This window comes from Pteropus vampyrus, unplaced genomic scaffold, assembly GCF_000151845.1.
Source record: "Pteropus vampyrus isolate Shadow unplaced genomic scaffold, Pvam_2.0 Scaffold72, whole genome shotgun sequence".
Classification (NCBI taxonomy): domain Eukaryota; kingdom Metazoa; phylum Chordata; class Mammalia; order Chiroptera; family Pteropodidae; genus Pteropus; species Pteropus vampyrus.
In genome coordinates, this window is record NW_011888853.1 from 362,115 (window position 1) to 386,791 (window position 24,677).

General features: G+C 44.2%; 2 protein-coding genes across 5 annotated transcripts in view; one reads left to right on the forward strand and one right to left on the reverse strand.

Moving 5' to 3' along the window:
* COG1 (component of oligomeric golgi complex 1) overlaps positions 1-11,503 on the forward strand; it is a 14,268-nt gene extending 2,765 nt beyond the window's left edge. For both annotated transcript variants that reach the window (XM_011361871.2, XM_011361870.2), the window contains 13 exons: positions 2,086-2,327; positions 2,477-2,658; positions 2,746-2,916; positions 4,627-4,783; positions 5,338-5,548; positions 5,942-6,733; positions 7,274-7,420; positions 7,897-8,058; positions 8,868-8,995; positions 9,458-9,566; positions 10,005-10,114; positions 10,194-10,272; positions 11,311-11,503. In XM_011361871.2, the coding sequence (XP_011360173.1) occupies positions 2,086-2,327; positions 2,477-2,658; positions 2,746-2,916; positions 4,627-4,783; positions 5,338-5,548; positions 5,942-6,733; positions 7,274-7,420; positions 7,897-8,058; positions 8,868-8,995; positions 9,458-9,566; positions 10,005-10,114; positions 10,194-10,272; positions 11,311-11,475 (2,655 nt within the window). In that variant the 3' untranslated portion in view covers positions 11,476-11,503. The remainder of the gene's footprint in view (positions 1-2,085; positions 2,328-2,476; positions 2,659-2,745; positions 2,917-4,626; positions 4,784-5,337; positions 5,549-5,941; positions 6,734-7,273; positions 7,421-7,896; positions 8,059-8,867; positions 8,996-9,457; positions 9,567-10,004; positions 10,115-10,193; positions 10,273-11,310) is intronic.
* Positions 10,367-24,677, reverse strand: part of FAM104A (family with sequence similarity 104 member A) — a 16,839-nt gene continuing 2,528 nt past the window's right edge. Inside the window, exons 2-5 of one of the 3 annotated variants that reach the window (XM_011361874.2) lie at positions 22,552-22,651; positions 14,423-14,482; positions 12,466-12,748; positions 10,367-11,891 (exon numbers count right to left, since the gene is read on the reverse strand). In XM_011361874.2, the coding sequence (XP_011360176.1) occupies positions 12,506-12,748; positions 14,423-14,482; positions 22,552-22,651 (403 nt within the window). In that variant the 3' untranslated portion in view covers positions 10,367-11,891; positions 12,466-12,505. Of the gene's footprint in view, positions 12,749-14,422; positions 14,483-22,551; positions 22,652-24,677 lie in introns of all 3 variants that reach the window. The other 2 variants (XM_011361873.2, XM_011361876.2) reach the window with 2 other exon arrangements.

Genomic DNA, 24,677 nt, shown 5'->3' on the forward strand with positions numbered 1-24,677 from the left:
CTTTTCGTTTTAGAGAAACTAAGGTTATTCTTCTAATCAGGTTATCCTAAGCGTTCTTCCGCCCAAATGCTAATGATTAGACCTGGTGTGGAAGCATGCAGCACTAAACACGCCCTAGCAGCGTATTGTGTTCCTAAAGAATGTTGGCTTATGGATGACAACGTGAAGGGGCGGGTGTGAGTGAGAAAAGTAAACAAGGAATTTGTTTTTAAGTTGGGAGAAGAACCTTACAGCGACATGGAAGAAGAAATTGCAAAAGTACAATTTAGCTCCATTTTGGAACTTTTTAATTTAATACAACCTGGGTTTTGGGAGGATTCAGGTCAGTAGCCTGGTCTTGCACAATAGAACCATAGAAGGTTGGAAATAACTTACCTTTGAAATGAGAAACCTCATCTCTCTGCAAGCTGTGCAACCCCCTTCCTTACACAGCCAGCCTTTCCTATAACTGAATCACGCTTCACCGTTTATTAAAAAGCTATGCATGATTTTAGAAATGTATTTATTTTTATAGTTGTTATATCTGGCTTATTTTCAATCAAACCCGCAAAACTTTGAGTACCTTCTTCAAGGCACAAAGAAACAGAAGTCCCCCAATTCCTGCTCTGACAGAGCTTACAATCTAGTCAGAGAATTAAATCCGTGGAAAGTTGATAAGCAAAATGTAAATAATTTCAAATAGCGCTAGAAAACATTTTAAGATAATGGCGATTGATTCCCAAAATAACTATACACTTACCATAAGAATTCTGCAGGAAGTCACTTCAGATTCCGGTCCTTCTCAGTAAAGTGGGGCATTGAGGACAGATGAGATTAGGAATGTGGGTCTGAAATATGTAAAGATAATTAAAAACAGGTAATCAATTTGATTAAAGGAGGGTTTCTCAACCTTGGTGTGCTCTTGATGTTTTGGTCTGGGTCATTCTTTGTCATAGAAGCTGTCCTATACATAGGATGTTTAGAAACGTTCCTGGCCTCTGTCCACTATGCCAGTAGCACCTGTCACGTCGTGATAATCAAAAATATCTCCAGATATTGCCAGATGTTTCCTGGGAGATGTAATCACCCCCTCTCTCCCACACATGAAAACCAGCGGATTCAAGGGTCCCTGGAAGAAAGTAGTGGAAGGACAGGAAACCCTTGACTGCCAGGAAGGAGTCTTTTAGAACCAGGCAAAGAAGTGATCTAAATGGCTTTTGAAGCAGGTTAATTTGACAGCAAGGAAGAGGACAGATTAGGGGGAGTAATGAATGAACACAGCAAAATGAAGTGCTTTTAGATTAATCCAAGTGCAAGATGATAATGACCTGCATTAGAATCGTGGAAGTGGTAACAGAAACTTCGATTGTAGAGAAACCACCAGAAGGGTGTGAATTTCTGGGTATTTAGGAGCAGAGTGGTGGTATATGCTGAGATAGACAGGGAGGTCAGATGGCTAAGATTTTTACGAGGAAGATGAATTTAGTCTTAAATATACCTATTAAGAATGGCAGTGAAATTTATCAGGCAGCCGCAGAAGAGGCTTGATTGGGATTCAGGGGAGTGGTGAAAACTAAAAATAAAGATACGGTAGTAGTGTTCTGCTTGAGGTGATGTCTGAGGGAAGAGAATTTTGAAATAAGAGGACAGACAGAGAGGAACAGAAGCATGAGGACTGAGAGCCAGTTGAAGGTTTGGTGGAGAGCTGGCGAAGAGGCACAGCCAGCAGAGACATCCCTGATGCACTCAAAGAAGCAGAAGGAAATGTGGGAAGAGTGAACATTAGGAAAAGGAAAGAGAAAGCGCACTCAGGGGATGGTGTGGAGGACTCCGTGCTCCTGAGACATCACACAGATCGCTGATCACCAGACGGTGAGACGACCAGATTAACTTCACCTCTCCATGGGACTGAACAAACATGTTTGCAACTGGTAGAGAAAACTGGCGGGATTCTGCTACGCTGAACGCTGATGCCTTGCTGAACAGCACTGAATCGGCCTGAAAGCTTTGTACCCTAAAATGCCTCCTCGTTTCTCCCCACGCCTGCCAGACACTGACCTTGCTTTTGTTTGTCCTTCTGACTTAGTACTGTGCCTTCTCCTGCAGCTACAGCCCTCCCAGGAGAAATTCTACAGCATGGCTGCCCAGATCAAGCTCCTCTTAGAAATTCCTGAGAAGATCTGGAGCGCGATGGAGGCTTCTCAGTACCTCCATGCCACACAGCTCTACCTGCTCTGCTGCCACCTTCACAGCCTGCTCCAGCTGGATTCTTCCGGCTCCCGATACAGCCCCATCCTCTCCCGATTCCCCATACTCATCCGGCAGGTGGCAGCGGCCAGCCACTTCCGGTAAGTGGACCCAGCATAAAGATCGTCTCTGGTGAGGACCACGCTTCACCACTACAGTTTTATGGAATATGTCTTCTTTCTAGATGTACCAAGGTTCTTCTCCTAAGATGTAAAGATTTCCCTGCTGACCTTCGTCATCATCTTTCTAGGTCAACCATTCTGCATGAAAGCAAGATGCTGCTCAAATGCCAAGCCATGTCTGACCAAGCTGTAGCCGAGGCCCTGTGCTCCATAATGCTCTTAGAAGAGAGTTCTCCTCGCCAAGCCCTCACAGACTTCCTGTTGGCCAGAAAGGCGGCTATCCAGAAACTCCTCAACCAGCCACACCATGGTGGGTATGGGAATGGAGAAGGGAGCGTTTTGTTTTTAACTTGACCGAGGGAAATTACTTATTTATAAGAATGGTTTCTTCTTGTAGGTGCTGGAATCAAGGCTCAGATTTGCTCATTAGTGGAGTTGCTGGCCACCACCTTGAACCAGGCTCATGCTCTTTTCTACACTTTACCAGAAGGTCTGCTTCCAGATCCGTCCCTGCCATGTGGCCTGCTCTTCTCAACTCTGGAGACCATCACAGGCCAGCATCCCGCCGGTGAGCTCTGAGCTAGCCTTATCTTCTGGTTCAGCGAACTGATAGTTATTGAGCATCCGCCATCTTCCAGCTGCTGTGGTAGGCTCTGAACTGGACAACAACGGACCCCACGTTCGTGGAGGTCACAGTCTAGTGGTAGAGGCAGATCTTGAACTCAAATACACACATATCTATTTGCTATCAATATTGGTCATTGCTCTAAGAATTAGTCAGGTGAAGAAGGCAAGGAAGAAAGTTCCAAGCAAAGGGAAGAGAATGTGCAGAGGCCCCGAGGCAAGCAGGATGTTAGTATATTTGAGGAACTGAAAGGAAGCAAGCGAGCCTGGGAGCAGCATGAGGAGCGATGCGGCCGGTCAGAGGTCACCGGGTGATGCAGAGCTAGGGAGCAGGCCAGGGAGTTTGGACTCCATCCAGAGGACAGCGGACAGCCTTCCAGGGCCTTCCAGGCTCGGTAGCCCTTCTGTTACATGTTCTCTTGCATCCTGTACTTTTATTTGGTAGCATTTCTCCCAATTGGAATTAAGTACAGTTGGCTTTGATGTGCCAGTGGATCCCCACAGGGCTGGAGTGGATGCTGAGAGCTCACTTAGGAGGCTGTTATCATGACCCAGACTGTGGGGGCAGTAGAGACAGAGCTAATTAGGTAACTCAGACATCTGTTTTGAAGGAGACGATTTGGTGATGGGTTAGCTGCGGAGGGCATAAAAGGGAGGTGTCTGAGTTTACTAGAAAAAGAGCTGGTTTGAAGGGCCGGTGATTAGTTCGCCCTTGCAAATACTGCATTGGAGATGACCGAGCCCTTGGAACAGGAATGTGAGCGAGCAGGCAATGGCGGGTCCAGAACAGAGCAAGCAGCGCGCGGTCTCGCTGGAGACACACATCTGCAGTGCTCTCCACATGGCTGCTGTTGGGAGTCGTGGGGACGGATGACATCATCAGTAGGAAGACAGATGACAGAGGACTGTGGCTTAGGAGACTCTCGAACGCAAAGGTCAGGTGGAAGAGACTTGGCCAGAGATAGAAGGGGAATGAGTAGAATGTGGTGACAGCCATGTGGTCATTTTCACAGAGATGTGAATTATATGGTCTCATCTCTGACTTACTTTATTTTTCAACTAAGGTACCGCTTCCTTATGCCTCAGTTTCCCTCTAGGTGCTTAAGTTTAGTACTTTTTCCCTCTCACGAAAGGAGAGTACTGGCTAACTTGTCATGGCATTAGAAAACAAGGACAAGGGACCTCAGAAGGACCCCGTGTTGCCAACTCCAGAGGGTGCCTGCGCACAGAACATAATGATTGGGCCTCCCAGAGTCCCACCGCGTAGGCCATGTCCCTCTGGAGAGGTCACCTCTGGAGAGTTACAGCTGTGATCAGGATGAGTGGTCGATCCTTTCCTTAGAGCTCCAAGGGCGGTAGGAGGACTGCGAGGAAGGGGAAACCGTCGCTTTTCATATTTTGTTCTACTTTGAAACTGCACCGCACCCAGCTCTCCCTCTTCTTCCCTGCCCGTCTCTGCCTTCTCCTCAACCAACAGGATGACCAGAGCGGGAGGCCCGGGCATGTTCTCTGCTTTCCTTTCCCTCTGCTTCAGGGGCCCCGTCTGGCCTGCCCAGGGAAGACCAGATGATTTTTGGAAATGCCCTCGAGGTCCACTTTTTAATATGCCACTCAGAGGATGGCCCGACTCCTCCTCACCTGGCCTTCTCTTTAGGGAAGGGCACCGGTGTCCTGCAAGGAGAGATGAAGCTCTGCAGCTGGTTCAGACACCTGCCCGCGTCCATCGTCACGTTCCAGCCGGCTCTGCGGACCCTCGCGCACCCCATCAGCCAGGAGTACCTGCAAGACACGCTGCAGCAGTGGGCCCACATGTAAGCCGCAGAGCTTTCCCGAGCCTGGCAGGGGCCCACCCGCCAGCCTGCATGGGCCATCCAGGGTCCAGTGAGGGATGAGGGACAGGTCTGATCTCCTGGGTGATGCTCCGCGTGCCACCAATAGGTCGTGCCAGCCGCTCACTCAGCCGCCTGTCACTTAACCTTTCATGGCAGATTAGCCCCTCACTATGGGAGAACCAGGAAGGAACTTGTCTTTCAAAGTATTACGCAGAGGGTTTTAAATTCTCTTTATGTCAGAGTTCTGCCCCTCCTAAGCTTTTATTTAGTGCACTGTTTTTGAAGCCATTGTCTGGGGCTCGCAGCTTCCCTCTGGAGACCTCGAGGAAGCAAGGGTAGGCCTGGCAGGTAGGCCTGGCGAAGGGGCTAGACTCTCCCCGCCAGTCCAGCCAGAAATGCTGCATTTACACCTATTTTGAAACGCTGTGAGATCAATGTATCTATACATTGGGACGTGGAGTCCTGCTGTTTTCCTCAATAAAGCTGTGAAACCAGAACTCTAATGAGGCCCAAGGGCAATGACTTTGTTGCAGGTGTAATGAGGACATTAAAAACGGGATCACCAACCTGCTTATGTACGTGAAGAGCATGAAAGGTCTCGCGGGGATCCGGGATGCCATGTGGGAATTGCTTACCAACGAGTCCACCAGTCACAGCTGGGATGTGATATGTCGCCGGCTTCTGGAGAAGCCACTCCTGTTCTGGGAGGATTTGATGCAACAGCTGTTCCTCGACCGATTACAGGTAAGGTGGGACGTCATGTGGTCCCTGTTTCATGGCCGGTCCTAGTGTGATCTTTTGACCGAGTAGCCTCCTGTCACTTGCTAAGTGTATTCTTTCCCTGTGACTTACTCCAGGGTGTTAGAATGGCTTTCAGTGGTGGTTCCTTTGGATAAATGAACCATAGCAATGAACAGAGATCCAGATTCTGACGCTGAAAAAGCAACCAGGCCTCTGTCAGTTGGTGGGGAACACGTCCATGTCTATCCGTGGTGACTGTTCTCTGCCAGCCCCGTGTCATCTTTCAAGCCTGGTGGAGAACTTCTGGAATGCTTGGGCAGATGGCCACTTAGTGCTCTTGTTTTCAGATTTCCTGGAAGGAACTGTGATTAGAACACTTTTCTTCTTCTCTTTTAGACTCTGACAAAAGAGGGCTTTGACTCCATCTCCACGAGCTCCAAAGAGCTCCTCGTTTCAGCTTTGCAGGAACTTGAAAGCAGCACCAGCAATTCCACTTCAAGCAAACACATCTACTTCGAGCACAACATGTCTGCCTTCCTCTGGTCCGAGAGTCCTAACGACCTGCCTTCTGACGCCGCCTGGGTCCCCGTGGCAAACCGGGGGCAGTTTGCCGGCAGCGGGCTCTCCATGAAAGCTCAGGCTGTCAGCCCTTGTGTGCAGAACTTCTGCTCTGCCCTAGATTCTAAACTCAAGGTGAAGCTGGATGACCTCCTGGCTTACCTTCCCTCTGGTGACTCGTCACTGTCCAAGGATGTCTCCCTCACGCAAGCCAAGACCTGTGCCTTTGACAGATACGCAGATGCTGGGACTGTGCAGGAAATGCTGCGGACTCACTCGGTGGCGTGCATCAGGCACGTCGCGGACTGCATTCGGGCAGAGCTGCAGAGCATTGAAGAAGCAGTGCGAGGGCAGCAGGCGGCCCTCAGCGCAGTCAAGCTGCATGCGGTCCTTTTCATGGCCAGACTCTGCCAGTCACTGGGAGAACTGTGTCCTCACCTGAAGCAGTGCATCTTGGGAAAACCAGGGAGCTCCGAGAAACCAGCAAGGGATTCTAGGGCTCTGAAGAAACAGGGAAAGGGGAAAACTCAGGAAGTCCTTCCTGCTCAGGCCCAGTGGCAGGAAGCGAAGGAACTCCTCCTCCAGCAGAGCCTGCTGGGCCACCGGGTCTGGAGCTCGGCAGTTGTCAGGGTGAGTGACATTAAACGTATTCTTTCCAAGCTCACCAGCTCATCCTCATTTTGCCTCCTGCTGATCATAACCCGGTCTTGCCAACCGTGACGTCTTTTAATAGTAAGGGAATAACAAGTTTTATTTCATACAGTTTCTTTCACTTATCTCTGCCACATAGATCAAATGTCAAAACTTTTTCATTCATTTTTAGCCTGGATTTTGTAGACAGAAACTCTGGATTTTTTACCTTCCATCTGATGAGACTGAAACCTTCTTGCTGGACAAGGGTCCATATTCCTTGCTTTCCAACGTAACTATCATATTCCCTATAGTTTCCACTGGTGTCTTAAGAGGTGGCCCCTGACATTTATAGAGTAGTTAGCAAGGAAATTCCCATTGCTGGTATCAGTAGTTCAGCAAAAGAAGAGTGATATTTACTACTCGCCACCCGACACGTGACTGAAGCAGTGGAAGCTGATTTCAGGGTTACTCCAGTCGTTTGAAACCAACTCTACAGGATCTGCATGGCTTCTCTGGGTGTCTGCTTTTTATTACTAGGTTTTGGCTCATGGGTTCACCCAGTCGTTGCTCTCAGATGATGCTGGCTCAGTCCTGGCCACGGCCACCAGCTGGGATGAACTGGAAATCCAGGAGGAAGCCGAGTCTGGCAGCAGCATCACCTCCAAGATCCGACTCCCCGCGCAGGTGAGCCAGGGCTGTCGGGGGGCCCATGGGCTGGAAAGGGGGAAACTTGCTCTGTGGGAAGGAAAAGGGTTTTAGAAAATCATTCAGCAGATTTGTAGCTTCTGAGGAAGAGCTGCAATTAATGTTTATAACTTTCTACAGCGGGGCAGAGTGGATGTAGGGCCAAGTAAATAGATTGTTCGAGAAGTCAGTGATTCCTTTTGTAGCACAGGCTCCGTGCTAATTAGAGAACCACTTACCCCGGAGCAAAAACAGCAATATAAGAGACACAGCGCCACCTACTAAGTCAACCCCGGGCCTCAGAGGAAATGACAGCAAGTATCAGTCAAATCTGTCACCTGGTCTGCTGTACGAGGGGCTGACTGGAGAGCTCAGGGTCCGGGCGTGTAAGCCTGGTGAGGATAAATGAGTCCGCGTCTACTGCTTCTCATTTAATTGGTACAAGTTGGCAACTCGACGTCGCTTTGTCCTTTTAGCCGTCCTGGTATGTGCAGTCCTTCCTGTTTAGCTTATGCCAGGAAATCAATCGAGTTGGAGGCCATGCCTTGCCAAAGGTGACACTGCAGGAGATGCTGAAAAGCTGTATGGTTCAAGTAGTAGCTGCCTATGAGAAACTTTTGGAAGAAAAAGACATGAAGGTAGGTGTCTGAAGTTTTTCCCATTAAAAACCAAAATAAAATCTTAGCTTTTTCTTGGATCTGGGCTGTGCCCAAGGATTTCGGGCATTCAGGACTGCTCAGCCCAGGCTGTCTGGTTAGTGGTGGCTTCCAGCTCCGCGAGTTTAATTACACCCGTTCTCGGGGGTCAGGCAGGTCCTCAGTGAGCAGGCAGTTCGGTACAGTGGAGGACGTGGGCTTCAGAGTCACAGAGATGTGCGTCCCAGCCCCGCCCTACTCACCCACGTGCTCAGGAGCAAATGTGGCCACTTAGAGTGCTGGGGGGACCGTGCGGAAGTTAGGATTCCGAAGTGCAGCGTGTGGCACACGAGGTGCTCGTGGAACGGGGTTCCCGTCTCCCAGTTCCCCACTACCCTCACCCTCTGGGAAGCCTCCCGCCTTGCCGTGTATTCCCATTTCATTTGTACTATTTTCGAGACAGAACCACCTGATTTGGGAAAGAATTCAGCTAAGTCTCTCTTGAGCTTCTTCACGATGCCTCTCCTTCATGCAAGGACTTTTTTTCCTTTAAAAATGATCATTTATGTACCTGAGGCCATTTTTAAGGGCAGAGTCTCCCCGCTGCTGTTAGGATTTTTAGTTTTAAGACCAAGTTTCTAACAACCTGTTGTGTTGTCACGAACATAAACTGGCCACACGAGTGTAAAAAGCTTCTGCTTCTGAAATAACAAGCTATAACTCAACCCAAACCTGAGGCTATTTATTATGCTCGTGTTAACGAGTCATCTCCCTTAACGGTGGGGACGGGGAATTCGGGAATTCCTTTGCAGAAAGAAGGCGCCTTCCCAATGACCCAGAATCGGGCACTGCAGCTGCTTTATGATCTACGTTATCTCAACATTGTTCTGACAGCCAAGGGCGAAGAGGTGAAAAGCAGCCGCAGCAAACAGGACTCCAGGTACCGGCACCCCCTGGGCTCTCCCGTGTAGCCTCTTCCTAGTGCAAATAGCCCTTTTCCGGATCGCCACAGAGTCGACCTCTTATGGCACGTTAGTTGCGTTTGCTTTGATCGGTCAGTCCTCTTATTACCAGCAAGATAAATAATGACCACCTGCTGGATAAATTCCGTGGTCAAGTGTAACAGGTGGAATCACACTCCTCTTCTTTATGAGTCGGCCCACCGACTGCTGGGTATAATTTGAGCCTCGAGTGCCCTCCCTAAAAACAATAAGGATGGACTTGACAGACATTACAGGTAAAACTCTTGAGAATTACTTAAGCACAATGATAGTGACAAGTGGTACTAAGTCAGCAATTAAGGAGAACAAATCCAGTTGTAGGATACCTATAGCATTAAAATACTGGAAGACTGGTTTTTGCCCTGAAACATGCAGAAGAGTATCCTAATGCCTTTTTTCAGGATTGAGAAGGTGGCCGACTCCTTGGAAGCATTCATCGACCCGTTCGACTTGGACGTTTTCACACCTCACCTCAACAGCAACCTTAATCGCCTGGTGCAGCGAACTTCTGTAAGTCAAGTGAGAAACCGCCCGGTGTGAATGAAGCGCCACAGGCTTAAATTCAGAACGAACCTGCTCCAGCATTGAATGCTCCAGAAGGTGGTGGGGGTGGGGGGTAAGACGCAAATAGCCGAGCTTGGCTTTAAAGACTGAAAGAGGATTAAATAAAATCTCACCACTGAGGCAACCAAGATCTGACCCCTTTGGTTGTAGATAAGGATTAGTAAGGTTTTACCAAGGCCTCAGAAAGAGGAGTAAAGTAAAAGTGAAGCGTGTGACTCTGAGAGGCTGACCTCTGGGCAATGAAAACAGTCATTTTAAAGCATTAACACTCAAAAGAACATTCCCCAAAAGAAAGCAGTAACTGCTTACTGACAGAAGTGATTTTCTGTTAACTGGACAATAAGAAATCCAGCACGTCACTGTACCCCCTTTCTTGTCCATCAGGTTCTATTTGGATTGGTGACTGGTACGGAGAATCAGTTCACCTCCAGGAGCAGTTCATTCAACTCCCAAGAACCCCATAACATACTTCCGCTGGCATCGAGTCAGATCAGGTAATGATTCTAAGAGGCTGTTGCTGGGCCCCCAAGCTACCTGTTCCTGCTCCTCAAATTCTGTCATCTTGTCTTGGAGGTTTGGACTTCTTCCACTGAGCATGACAAGCACTCGAAAGGCCAAATCATCCGGCAGAAGCATCGAGTCAGAACCCCAGGTTAGTGCAGAAAGCAAGTGGTTCATCCCTGTTCCTGTCCCCCTTTCCCACCAAACCACCCAGTCGGCTCCCCTTCAAATAATCGATAAAGAACTGAATGACAAAATGCACTAATGCTGCTTTTAATGGCGGCGCAATATAGAAGTACAAGGTTTTACTAGCTTGAGCTGATAGAAGTTTTCAAAGATGCCCATTTACACTGTCAGGTAGCCCCATAATAGAAACGTACCTCAGGCTGCCAAGGCTGTAGAAAATACACAGGACAGGATGGAGATTATTTCTTGGTTTTAGTAGGGTAAAAGAGTGAACTGCTAACCCGGCATTATCATCCAACTTACTTGGAAAAAATCTGATTTGTTTTGGTGATGGTTTCATCTTCCGTTTCTTTTACTTGGGTGGTAAAGAAAAGGTAACTTGCCTTCTCAAGTTTGACGCGTTCTTGTTAATACACGTTTTGTCTCAGTAGGCTGCCGCCCACTAAGCCTGCAGGAGTCCTCCTGGTATCTCTGCACTGTGCTGTGCTCGTGTGTGTTTGAAAGCTCAGCCTGTCTTCTTACAGCGTTCAGTTGTCGTTTGCTTTATCATTAGACAGAATATTAGCGATGCATCCTTTCCATATTCCCTGCCATTAAACCCATTAAGATCGAAACTCTTTGTCAAACATCTGGTTTTAAAACTTGGGAGATGGTAGTAAAAAAAATTCTTGCACAAACCACCATTCTGTAAGCATGGGTCTGTGCTATAACTTTCCCCACGACTCTAAATTTCTACTTCAAGTAACTAACCTTTCAATTCTATCCATAGTAGAGAACAAACCATGGAAAGGAGGTATATGTATTTATCCTATTCCTACAATAGTTCTCAACTTCAAATTGTAGTTCTGTCCCCATGTCCTTTGCAAATCCCCTTAACTAGAGCTCTCCGTGCTGCTCAGATCTGCCTGCGTGTGCTGTGTGGACGCGGAGTGGAGTGGGGGGTGTGAGCAGGCAGGAGGATGTGGGTAGACTCTAAGGCACTTTCCTCTACATGCAATGGCAGGTTGTCCCCCCGGCACTCTCCCGAGCAGATGACCCGACGCATCCTGGCTCCTTGTTCAGACAGCTTGTCAGTGAGGAAGATGACTCATCTACACCTTCGTTATTCACACTTGGTTGGCTCTCTAGTATGACTAAGTCACACGGAGACATAGCCATCTCTCTGTAAATAAATACTATTGCATCGTTTCTTCTAAGGGTGCCTCTGCTCATTTGTTTCTAAGCCGCACCAGTCCTTCCGGTTTCAGTGGTGGGACGCGGCCCCCTGGTTGCCGTTAGGGATTACTTTAAGCATAGAGTGAATCCTTGTCCAACAGTCTCACAAGACTTGGGACTTTAGACATCAGTTCAGGTAACTTACACTTTCGTCAGCATTCAACAACGCCTTCATTCTCAACACTACAAGGAGATCACATAAGCTGCTGATGGAACGAGTTCGTGAGTAAGACGAAAAGTCATTACGTATTTCTTGACTGTCGGAACTGTGCAGTGTTTCCTGCTAAGTCTGAGACGCAGGCTCTGGAGGAACGACGGGAACAGAAGGTATCCGGGTATACAAGAGTCTGAAGGACATTCCCTCTGGAACTACAAATACATAGCAAAGAGAGGAGACAGTTACGAGGGGGGTGCCTCACTTACACAGTCCCACTGGGATCGGTGACTCTCCTGTTACAAAGGAGAGCTTTCAACAGGACATCTACATACTAAGAGGTAGTATGGCAATTAATTTCAGTGCAAGACTGAATCAAGCTTTCTACATTTTGGAAAAAAAAACTTATGTTTTTTCATGGAAACTAGATACTCTTTACTAGTTTATTGAATTTAAAAAACTGAAGATCCTGCATTTTTAAAAGGCCTTTTTACATAAAGTAGAATTTCTAATTGACAGATTTGGAAATCGATCTGAATTGGACAAACTATGGATTCAACACGCAGATGAGATTTCCTCATACCTTGACATGGGTTGGATACCCACCCTCAAAAGAATCCTATAAAAAATTGCTTCAAAGCCCCTTTGAAATTGCAATAGTGCAGCAAAACCACAAGTAAACAACTGCCTGTTAACCCGTTATTTCAAATATAGACTGAAAAGCCAACAGGCATTTTTTTTTTTGTGCAATTTTTTAAAACACCGTAAGATGAAATATCAAATCCGCACAGTGCTGTCCCTTCACAGAAGGCAAGAAACCGCCAGCCCGTCAAGTTGGAGGCCGTCCTCGGTGCTGCAGGCTGTGGAAATGGGCCTCCTTCAGGGTCTGGTTGATGTGGAAGTAGGGGCCTTGGCATAGTGCAGACTGCTCGGGCATGGGCTGAGGGGTATTGGGGCTGGACCCGGCGACGATGTGGTTTAAGCTGCTTTCTGGCCCGCTGGCCCTGTCTGGGCTATTGATGCTGCTGCTGCTGCTGCTGCTGCTGCTGCCACCACTATCACTGCTTGAAGACTGGAAAGAAAGAGAAACGGTGTCGCAGTTAGGCTGCTGTGTTTCTTAGGATGCTTACTGCGGTTTAAATTCCAATACCCTACTTAAGAATATTCTTCCCGTCTGGTCTGAGGAGTACCAGCATCAGAACGCGCTAGGCTTTACAGTTTACAAAGGACGTTCACCTAAGATGTTTCATGCCATCTTCACAAGTACCCCGTAAGGTCGAGCGGGATTACTGTCCCTATTACACATCCCTCGGAAGTGGCAGGGTCCAGACTTGAGCACGGGCTGTCCGACTGCAAATCCTTTCAACCACCTCTGAACTCCTTTACATGTCTTCTCTACCTGCTTTTATCGTTCATTCCAATAATTTCCAATAACTAAAAGAAGAAATTCTCAGCCTCCAAGGGAAAGTATCAGTCACTGGTATGGAGTATAAAACAGGTGTCCTGATAACAAATAGAATGGCTTCTGGGCACGAGTTAAAAACCTGTGACAATTTTGTGGTTATCATCTCGGAGACATGAAATGATATTCTCTGAATGCAGAACACATATCCTGAAAGACTAATATAAAGTTACATTAGCATTTTGGCAGTTTGATAAGTGTGTATGTGTTCATATATGGACCTGTCTCATTTTTTTCAATGTAACTGACATGACTTGGTGTCTTAGTCATCTTGAAGAAGGTACTCAAGAGATCCCTAATTAAGAGTCACTCAGAAATCCCCTTCCTTCCAACGGTAGGATTCTCAAAAGAGAAGGAAATGATGAAGATCCTTTCAGAATGATAGTACTGTACAATTTTAATATTGCATTTCTAATAAATGACAACCCCAATAACTTGATTAGCAGTACTCTTTTATTTACAGCTCAACACAATATTGCACTAAAAGGAATCAATGCATGAGAAGTTAGAATTCTCGTAATCAATGATCTGGTGTACATTTTTTTTTTTAACTCATTAGCCCTCTGGTACATCTACATTTATATTCCCTTAGACAAACATTAGGTTTAAACTGTCTGTTTACAACAATGTAGAATCTACATATAAGAAAAAAGACTGGAAAGAAACAGCCCATGGCAGTTATATTAGAATGGAGGGATTGTAGTTGCTTATTTTTTTTCTACCTTTACTATAACTTTTTTGCAATGTGGTTATCACATATATTCATTATCAAAATAAGTGTATAAATAAAATGCTGTTTACGGATACTTTAAAAGTGATTTTGAAAATGCTAGTTCAATCCATTTTCCAATCCATTTTTTCATCAAAAGTTACACCTCACAATACGTACACGGACATGCCTTAAATGCCAAAGAACGCATGTTCACAAAGGCATCTACTATCAAGACTTAAACCAAGAATTGTCATGGTCTATGGGTCATTTGAAGCTACTTAACATAGGTCTCAAGTCCCATCGCCCATAAGGAGGAGACAACCTGTCTCTCTACAATTAAAAAAAATTAGAAAAGCGTTACAATGGGCTGAGTGACATCAGATGGCAGGGTTGGCAGCAGCAGCAATTACATTTACTTGAAGACAAGAAGTTAAAGCCAATTCAAAAACAAAAATTGTTTTCCATAAAAGCCCCTCCTACCCTAGAGTATGACCGCCTAGAACTGTCAATGGTACACCCGGCGAGGTCGTGAACATTTAACAAATAGTTACTACACTAGGTAAGAAACCCACCGCGCAGAAAACTTTGTTTCCTCTTAGTTTGTTTTCTTTGTTTTTCATTACAGGTACTGTCTGAAAATTAAGGCAAGAACTAGAATCAGTTTCTAGTAAATCAAGTTTCCATCTCAAATTATATTTATTTCACAATATAACAGCAAAGGTGACACTATTCTGAGAAAAGGTAAAAGTTCTTTAAAATAAACAGGTTAGAAAAGATTTCTGTACCATAACCATAAAAAAGGGGAGACACAAATATACCAGCAATTTCTAGTCCATTTTAAAGATCTTGTAACCCAACTTTATAAAGACATGTATAAAAATGTTTAGTGAGGCCTTGTTTATAATAGTTAAAAACTGCAAACAACTTACTTAAATGTCTAACAATGAAACTGCTTAAATTACATGTATATAAAGTATAATGTGTGAATTATAATTCATAACAATGAAATTCTATTCAGCTATTAACAGTATTGATAGAGCTATATATCAAGCTAGAAAGAAGCCTTTAAAATCTTTTTCATACATTACAAAACAGTATGTATATGTATAGTACGTCAGCTGGTTTGAAAATGTTTTTCTTTAACGTAAACATATGTATACCAAAAATAGTCTGTAAGGATATATGTGCAAAAATATTTAGAATTTGGACCTTCTATTTTTTATTACTTTTATTTTCTACAAAAATTTCTTTCAAGGAAACAAACTGATCATGAGTAAGAGAACTAAAGAATAAATGCAAAACAGAGTAAGGTCCTTAGTTACTTCTAACTTCAAGACTGAGACTTAAAAAAATACATATTGATACTGTCAGATTTTAGACTGTTTTGCTCCCTTAAAGGACTTAAGAACTCTGAAAACTCCTTCAGTTGTATTCACGTCCATCGAGACAGCCAATGACACTTTCAAACTAACAAAAGACAGTCTGTATAGAACCCAGGAATGCCGCTTTATGTGTGATGTTAATACATATGAAACATTACACACACTATTGTCACCAAAGGTAAAATGAACACGTCTCCTTCACAGATACTTTGGTTCTTATTGTCTGCCAAGTCAGGCCTGTCTTCTGGCTACGGGGAGGCATTCAGGAGTCTCTCACCATCTGGGGACGGACCAGGGTTTTCCAGTGCGGGGTGAAACCCATTTGGTGGGTAGCAATCAGAGTGCAACGTGGTAAGGTGATTGTTCTGTGAAACTTTTTTCAATTATTCACAAATATATTTGGTATGTACTGGGTCACTACATAAAACATTTCCGTAGGACAGGGTCAAAAATGTTTGAAAGTTATTGTAATCAGTTTTAACACTGTCAGCCATCAGAGTGGTCTTATTTATGGGATAAAGGAAAGACCATTATTTTAACCCTAAAGGCATAAAATCAAATTTTAAGTCTCTATCAGTGCTTTAAGGTACACACAGAAATAAATCATTTTGTCTTATAAAACCAAAAAACTTGAAATAGGAAAAAACTGTGTTCCCCCTACTTGGCGAAGCTTTCAGTATCAAGGCCTAGGGGTGGGAGGAGCACCCCTTGAAGTGCATGGTTTTGAGAATTCCAACTGATAAACTGGTACAGAAGAGTTTACCTTGTTACTATTCCTGTTCTTTCAAAAACACATCAAGTTCTTTCCTGAGAGTCCAGAAACTGTGGGGCTGAGAAAGACGCATCAAGTCGGAATCCATCCCATGCTCCCGACTCTTACAGAGACTCCTCCTCAGACGGTTCATCCAAATCCAGTTACAACGCTCATTTACTGTCTCTGAATTACTCAGTTTAGGCTCAGTGCTGACGTCTGAACAGGGCATTTTCAATGACAAACTTATATTACAAATCAAGAGAAAAAAAGGTCATGATCTGTGAAATAGAAACCCAGGTGTACAAGCACAATAAAGTTAAATTTATGAATATTCTGACCAAAAATCTCTCTCTAAATATAGAAAGGCAACTCGTAAGACTCGCATGGTGAAGATCTGTGTGAAAAGGGAAGACTCTCAATCAGCCAGTCAGCGGATCCACCCACAGACCCTGGTACCTGCGGTCGCTGGGATAAGACCCAGAAGAAAGCAGTCTCTTTTGGAACCACGTGCAGGCTTTTTTAGGAAGCATATGGGCCGAGGCCGCGCCTCAGGAAAACCTGGCTCAAGTAGGCACGGGTCATTCTGATGTCCGAGCACTGTCCAAACCAATGTGCGTGCCCGCTAGGTACTGGGAGGCACTGCACGAGGGCCACCTCACGCATTTACGGAGCTTCACCAAGACTGGTGACGACGCAGCCACTGATGAGGGCACTACACAGCTACTGCAGTGACAGGAATCTAGCAACAGGTGTGGACAGAAGGAACTAGGGAGGCTCCTTAAAACGAATGGTGTCTGAACTGGGCCTAGAAGGAAGAGGAAGAATGAATAAGCAGGGCGACAGACTAAAGAACAATAGAGCAAAATCAGGAGTTCTGGGGAGGAGGAGCTAACGAGCGGTGTGGCTGTGCGCAATCCAGCAAGTGTCGAATCACTTTTAAATACACAAGCGGTCACAGCTAGATCACGTGCCCGAAGTCTGCAGGGACAGTTTGCGAGCGTGTGGGACACGTTGAGATCCGTACTCAAGAGGAAGGGTGCTGGGACTCTGTTCAGATGAGTGACATCGGGGACACTGAGCAGAGGCCACCTGGGAAGTCTTCTAACACATCGAGTGGGGAAGAAGGCCCACGTGAGGACTATGGTAATGTAAATGAGGGAGGTGACAGGGATTCAGGAAGGAAATGGAGACATTCAAGTTCACACCAGGTACCCAGGACAGTACTCGGCAAACACAGCCTACCCTTGAACATCGTGGGGGTTAGGGCGCCAACCCCTCTCGCAAGAGAAAATCCACGTATGACTTCTGACCCCTCAAAAACGTAATTACTGAAAGCGCACCACTGACCTTACGGAGAACATGAACGGCCAATTAACACATGTTTTGTATTTTACATGTACTACGCACTATATTCTTATAATAAAGCTAGAGAAAAGTTATTAAGAAAATCATAAGGGAAAATACATTTACAGTACTGTACTTATTTACTGAAAAAAATCCACACATAAATGGACCTGCACAGTTGAAACCCGTGTTGTATGAGGGTCAGCCGTGCTCGGTGCTCAGTACGTGTCTGCTGAGAGTCGGTGAGCCCTGAGAATGTTCTGTGCCATCAAGGAAGAAGCCAGGACCCAGAGAAGAACGGGGGGAAGGCAGATGGGGAAGGACCAGCGGTGGCTGCAGAGAGCTGAGGAGGCTGGCGGTACGGGGAGAAAGAGAAGGCTCACAGTGAGCCGAGGGGAAACAAGGCAGAGACATTAGCTGGGAGGGAAAAGGGCACACGAGGAGGCCAGTGAAAGAAGCAGTGGATGAGAAGCCTCTGGAGATGAAGAGAAGGGCAAAAAACAGGAGCAGCAGCTTTCAGGACCCTGGACAGAATGCAGAGCAGCTACAGGGAGGCGTCCCACTCTTTGGCTGAAAGGAAGAGTATCGATCCATCGTGAAGCAGAGAACAGGGAAGCTAAGGAAGTTCATCATCTTGGAGCACAGGGCGCAAACTATACCAAAGGTAAAGAACTCTTGGTCCCTCAGCCAGACCCAGGGCGTGAAGTCAAGGTAGAGATAACCCATTGATACCCACGGAGGAACAGCATCAACTAACTCTAAAGACTACTCCTGCTGATACCCCTTAGAAAACCCCCCAGACAAGAATGTGAAACAGAGTCACTGCTTCATAAAAATAGAACTAGATATGTGTATATTTATTGCCTGAACTGTATGCTTTCTCTTCCTAATTAGAAAAGCTGATCAACAGTGTATTCATTTTCTATCAAGCCCCAGCTTCCCCTCACATCCATCTCCCCGTTCATGGGTGCTTTTAATGTGCATGTGCCTCAAAAGAAAAAGGAAATCTTGCTCACTGTATACACTACACCCTGGGAGCCAGAACAAAGTTCATTCCGAGGCCACTGCACAATCTGGATTTAGTGCAAGAGATGATCCTACCGTGGCGACCAGCACATCTACGGTAAAATCCTGTGCTTCCCAAGTGCCCAACATTGAGAGCTCTGGGTCTGCTCACCGGTGAGACAAGAAGACTCCAAATGAATTCAGTGGGTTATGTAAACGACTTTCTAAGGAGCAAGGAAAGAAAATGCAGGTGGGTCAATTTTCTGTGTCAGTCCTTACACGATGAAGTTGGACCACACGATGTGTTTTGAGTTCCTTTCTAACTAAAATATTCTATTACCTATCACTTCATTTTGTTTAAATTTCAACGGCCCCAAAAATAATACTCACCTACAAAAAACACGTGAATGTACATACCCTCATTACCTAACACACTTAGCATTTAGTTTCAATGTGAAACTGCTTGTGGCAGCTTTTGATGCTGGGAGTTGTGCTATATTACAAACATTTCAAGGACTTGAGCTGTGAGCAGAGTTTCTTAAGATGTACACTACAAATCAGACTAACTTTTGAAAGGACTGCTCCTCCATTTTGAATGGACCTTTTTACACATTAACTTGTTATACGTTTTAAGTGCACAACCCTGATAGTTTTACCCAAGACAGAGTCTGCCAAAAGTTCTGTCTCTGAGGATGTGCCCACTACCCTGTGACAGATTCAAGATGAGAATGGACGAAAACAAAAAGCCTCAAATACTCTTTTGAAAAATTACCCTAAATGGTCCCATTGTCGGTTCATTCTCATTCTTAAAACAAATGGATTTACAGAATCCTACTTTCAATGATACATGGATTCCCCTGGTTCTGTTACTTTTTAGTTGGTCAGGCCTCTACACTCTGGTAAGAATACCCTTAGGATTTTAGGATTATGACATCAAAAATATTCCCCTTCCAGCAGAGACGAGAAAAGGCAGAGGCTGTTCCAAGGAAGCCACTTCTGTTTTATCTCGCATTTTCTCGCTCTACTTGCTACTTCGCAGTGCTCTGAAAAATCAAAATGGCCTTGGTAAGTTAAAGATATTTTTTAATTTGAGGTCTTGTAAAAAGGTACTGCTTTTATTTATTCAGGCAGCAGCATTTTTTATAAGGCGTAACCTACACACCAAAAGTCAGATCTACACGGAAACGTCGAGTGTATTTTGTAGATGAAGACATTAAAACTGAAAGCAAAGAGGATTAGCCTACAAGTTAAGATACAATTCAAACTAAAAGAACAAATTCGAAAGTAAGGTAGATCTAGCTAGTTTCTACCCACCCAAATAATTGTCCAAGATCAAGGAATGCTGCTACCCCAGTATAGGACCCAACAGGAAGATACAAAGCGATAAAGAAATCACTTTGCTTCTTGCTCAATGAAGAGAAAGACAAGCCTGACGTACACATTAACCAACGAGATCTACACAGAATGGCTTTACAAAAAGACTTTTTAGTCCTATGCCAGCAAATTATAGCTCAATTTAAAAAATAGCATCCTAAGGCTCACAAGTCATTAAATCTAAGTCACTGGAGCTCAAATTCAAGGTCTTCAATTCAAACACCAATGAGATTTTCTAAAATAACACTAGACCCCAATTTCTTCACTTTTCCTAGCTAGAAATAGAAAACGGCTTCCTAGCTAATACCTTATCATAACATTTCCAGCTGTCCTTCTCTGTCCTGTGACTGAGAGCAGTCAGGACCTGGCTGCCCCTGGGCACACTGAGCGAAGTCTGCAAGAACTTCCCTCCCACGCTCCGGGAGCCGGCACGCGCCCCGGTTAGGAGCCAGCTGCTCCACCGGCAAGATCTGGGGTTCACCCCCCCTGCCTCCCACTAGCTGTCTATCTTTGGGCAAGTGACTTTATTTTTCTGTGCCCAAATTTTTTCATCTGAAAAGTAGAAATAATAATACCTACTAAAAAGACAGGAAGAAAATGCACAAGTGAAAGTTTCCATGTTAACTAATGTGGCAGGTCAGTTCACATTCTTTAGCTTCAGGGCATCTAGGAAAAATGAGGCATCTGCTGTCTCCATTTTTCAGGTAATTATGATTTACCCGTGGCATAGTTTAATACTTTAACACAAACACCTTTCATCTTATTTCCCAGTATTTGCCCATAGTACATTCAAGAGAAAAAGATAACTTTTGGGAAGTAATTTTAAATCTCTCTTAGAATTAAAATAAACTCCTTTCAAATGAAAGCTCTTCTCAAATTATTTAAGTATTTCAGGAAAGACAAAGGTTTTCTCTTAAATTTTCTCTTAACTGAGTTAGTCTTAAGGGAACTTACCTCAGCCCTACCTTAGAATTAAAAGAACACTTTCATTAATAAGTTAATTATATAAAGAAATAATCCATCTATAATGAATCATTTTATTATTTTTCCTTTTATACACAATTGTCAAAAAGCAGCCAAATGCCCCTAACCTTGGTATTTTTGTGCTCTAAGCATAATCATCTATTCTAATGGTGACGATTCAGTTTCCATTTTAAAGACTTTCCCGGGCCTCTGCTTCTCCAGCTCTCCCTGGGCTCCCCGTGCCCAATTACTTGTTACCACTGCCACTGAGGAAGCACAGCCCCGAGGCCACCAGATCGCGGGTAAAGGCTCGGTCAGCAAAACTGACACAGAGGGTCACAAGTGCCAGTGAGTTCAGATGACCACGACAGATAAAAGTACTCATATACACTGTAAATTATAACAGAGACAGTCTAGTCTATCCCCTGACTAACGATTAGACTGGTTTAACCGCTCAATTTCTTTAGACAAGTAAGAACAAGACACGCGAACCAACAGGTTGAATAACAACTGTGGTTTTCTTCTGCGATCCCAATATACAGGTTTTAAAGGGGATGAAGGTCCTTTTCTACAAACAGTGATGAAAACACAGCAAAAACTAATACTACGGAGTTTTACTTAAAATAAGAGATTGGAAATGTTTAATTTTTTTAAACATGACAATTTACATTCCTGTTCTCAGGCATCACAACTATAGATATTGAAAAAAAAAAAATACAACATAGAGTTAGACCTACTATAACTTTGAATATGAACATCATATAGCAGAAATTAAATACAGATACAAGTAAAGAAATACTCATGCTGACACCATGAAAGTAATCACGGCACACTCTTTTAAGGAATAGTCCTATAATTCAAAAAGATAACAGAAACTCAATTACTGTTACAGTTTTATCATCAGATGTTCTTGGGAGCCGCTAATCTCTGGTTTTCTTTCATCGTGAGAGTCTCCAATTACATTAAACAAAGCTCAATAACTTTTCTGTTAATCATTTTTTAAAAAGAAAGAAAAAGTGCGATAGGAAGATTTTAAAAAGAGGGATAAAAGCAACAGACACTCAAGTCTCCACACAGGAGGATCTAGCGGCACCTGTCATTAGATGTTCCTGACTGATGTAGGTCAAGTCCCAGTATCAAGGACTAATTAAATTACAAATTATCTGGTTGTGCAAGAATTGTGATATAGAGAATTCTGCTTGAAGTTATGAGGCTGGAGCTTAGGAATCCTTGCCAACGAGGGCTTTTTCTGTCAGCGTGGTAACTGGTAACGGGCAGAGTCTCTAGGTGCACAATCTCACTAATGTGCGCTCTCTCTGCGCTGTGGATCAGCCTTTCGATTACTCTTTCAGGAAGTCAAAACTCTAGGATGCTCTGACCCTCTCCCCGCTCTCTCCCCTCTACTCTGCCTCCTGCGGCGGTCTTTTTTAGAACATAACAAAAAAGTAAAAACACTTAAAAACAGAATTTTTCATGCACATACATTATGTATTCTGAATGCTTATAGTTTCTCTTAAAGACAGATGAGTTGAAGCAACAAAATATGATGGCCTTAGAGTCAAGAATGGTTTATAAACTATTAGAAAATAAATTAGTTTCTGAAATATCAAATAGGAGATTCAAAGAAGGGCTCTCAAAGGTTCAGAAAACCTCTAACAAATACAAATGGGGTGAGTGTATGAACATGTGCCGATATATACTGTTCTGCTGGGGAGAAGGTGCAGAGCTTCCTCAAAGGGGCCATGACTCAAAAAAAGGTGCAACCATTACAATCAAGATCACTTTCTTTTATTTAGTCAAAGGATAACTGTAATTACACGGAAGAGACTGAGTTAGCTCAAGCAATGAAAAGAACAGAGATTCTGACCACACTTCGTACCTCTGTGTCCCAGGAGTCGTGAAAGACAGCGTTTCTACTGCTCCTTTTGGTCTGCGGGGGAAGATGGTGGTCTTCTTCACTGCCATTCCTTCTCCTTTTCCTGAAATTAAATCACCAGGAGGAAAAAAAAATCCAACAATTGATCTTTCGGACACTTAAAATTGTAAACCATGCCAACACATAAATTTGCCCTCTCTCCTGAGAAAATAGAATTCATCGTATGATGTCTCAATGTGTGAAAACTGGAAGTACATCATCATTGGGCACAAAGAGCAAAAACATAAAATAGGAGCAGTAAGGGCAAGCTTCAATTTGTGCGGCTAATTTCTAAAAAGAAGCGTGACAACTTACGCCTACTGAGAATAAGAGCAGGAAGATGTTAACGACTGAGCTTTCAAACTGCACCTCATTAAGGTTATCGTCTCTTCTCCATTTCCCGACATTACAATTCCAAGTCACCTCATTTTACTCCTTCCTGTATGACAGCACCAAAGACGTGGAGTGGCTGCCTTCACCTATTTTATCCTTAAAATCCCTTTAAAATGCTGCTACACAAGAATCCATAGAGGTTCAGAGTTTTCCTTCATCCCTGATTTTCCCCCAACTATCACTTAAACAAAAGCTCTATGCCCTTTAAAGTATTGCTTTTCTGAACAATCACTGGAAAAGCTGCTCTTGGACACATAAACTTGATTCTTCTAGCCACACCGCCAGTGTTATGATATATATTACTTCACCAGATTGTTACTTTGAGACTATAGCACGAGCTACTCAACATGTAGATTTAAAGAAAAATCACACTTCTCCCTTAGTAAAGTGTTTTCGGATGTGCAACAGAGACAAAATTTGAGTTTTTAATGCAAATGTCACGTGCTGTCAGAACTTCTAAACCCCAATTAGAGAACAGAAATAGGAGGTATAAATATAAGTCAAATTGCCTGAAACTGTGCTGTCCAACACAGCAGCCACTCCCACATGTGGTTATGTAAATTAAAATTAACTGAAATTAACTAAAATTAAAAGTGCCTTAGTAACACTGGCCACATTTCCAGTGCTCAATGGCCATGGGCAGCGATTGTAGTGAACAGCACAGATACAGGCGTTTCTCATCGCTGCAGAAAATGCTACTGGACGGCATGACTAGAGTCTAATTTATACAAAGCAGCATAATCTACCTTAATGAAAACTCTTAAAGGTTCAAATTTCTATAGCTCGAGAGAAAAACAGCTTTTTGGAAAGCACTGAATTTGAGCATAACTTCTATCCAGTTATGTACCTTCTATGTGAGTAGGATGGCTCACTGTGGCCCTTCATCCTACCGTTTTGAGTTGAGGTCTGGACACCGAAGAAACTTTATCACCCTGAGCTCGAGTCCCTGTACTCTGCAACGTTCTGAATACACCTAACTTTATTAATGAGTTTGGATCCAGTTTAGGCATGTAGTGATGAAAGGTGGGCGTGTTTCCGATAAAGCGTTAACCAACCAACCAACCAGCAAGGGCCACATCATTTACTTCATTCTAAGGCTCAGGTGTTTGTAAAATAAGATCTTTACTTCTGCTTCCTACTTTCCTCCCAAGAGATTAGATCATATCTACACATTACTTTGAAGTATGCAGAGGCTAAAAACTAGATGAATACCAGGTTTCAATAATCATTAAATGGATGTACTATTATCATATATTTGAACCAAGAAACTGCTACTTTCGTCCTCATGAGACCAGAGAATGTTCACGGAAATGCGATGAAGTGACAGAGAGATGACTAGTGGAAAGCTAGTTGACACCCAAAAAGGAACTCATAAAGGGCAGCACGCCAGTCTCCAAACTCTTCTTTTATCAGTGTGACAACAGCTGATTGTGCTTTGGGCTGCTGAGTCACTCTAACCAAACTTATGAGCTTGACCAAAACTTTCCAATTTCCTCATTTATAATTGGGGACATATCTTTCCGGTGACAAGATATGAATATCAAGGCGGTTACAAGGCAAAAAGAATGTAAGAACAAAGAGGATGAACTGGTTTTGCAAATTTCAACTAAATTCTGGGAAAGTCACATGAAATATCCCAGCCCCGTAATCAGCTGATTTCTCAAAGTACCAGAATTCTCTCTTGGAAGGAACTGCAT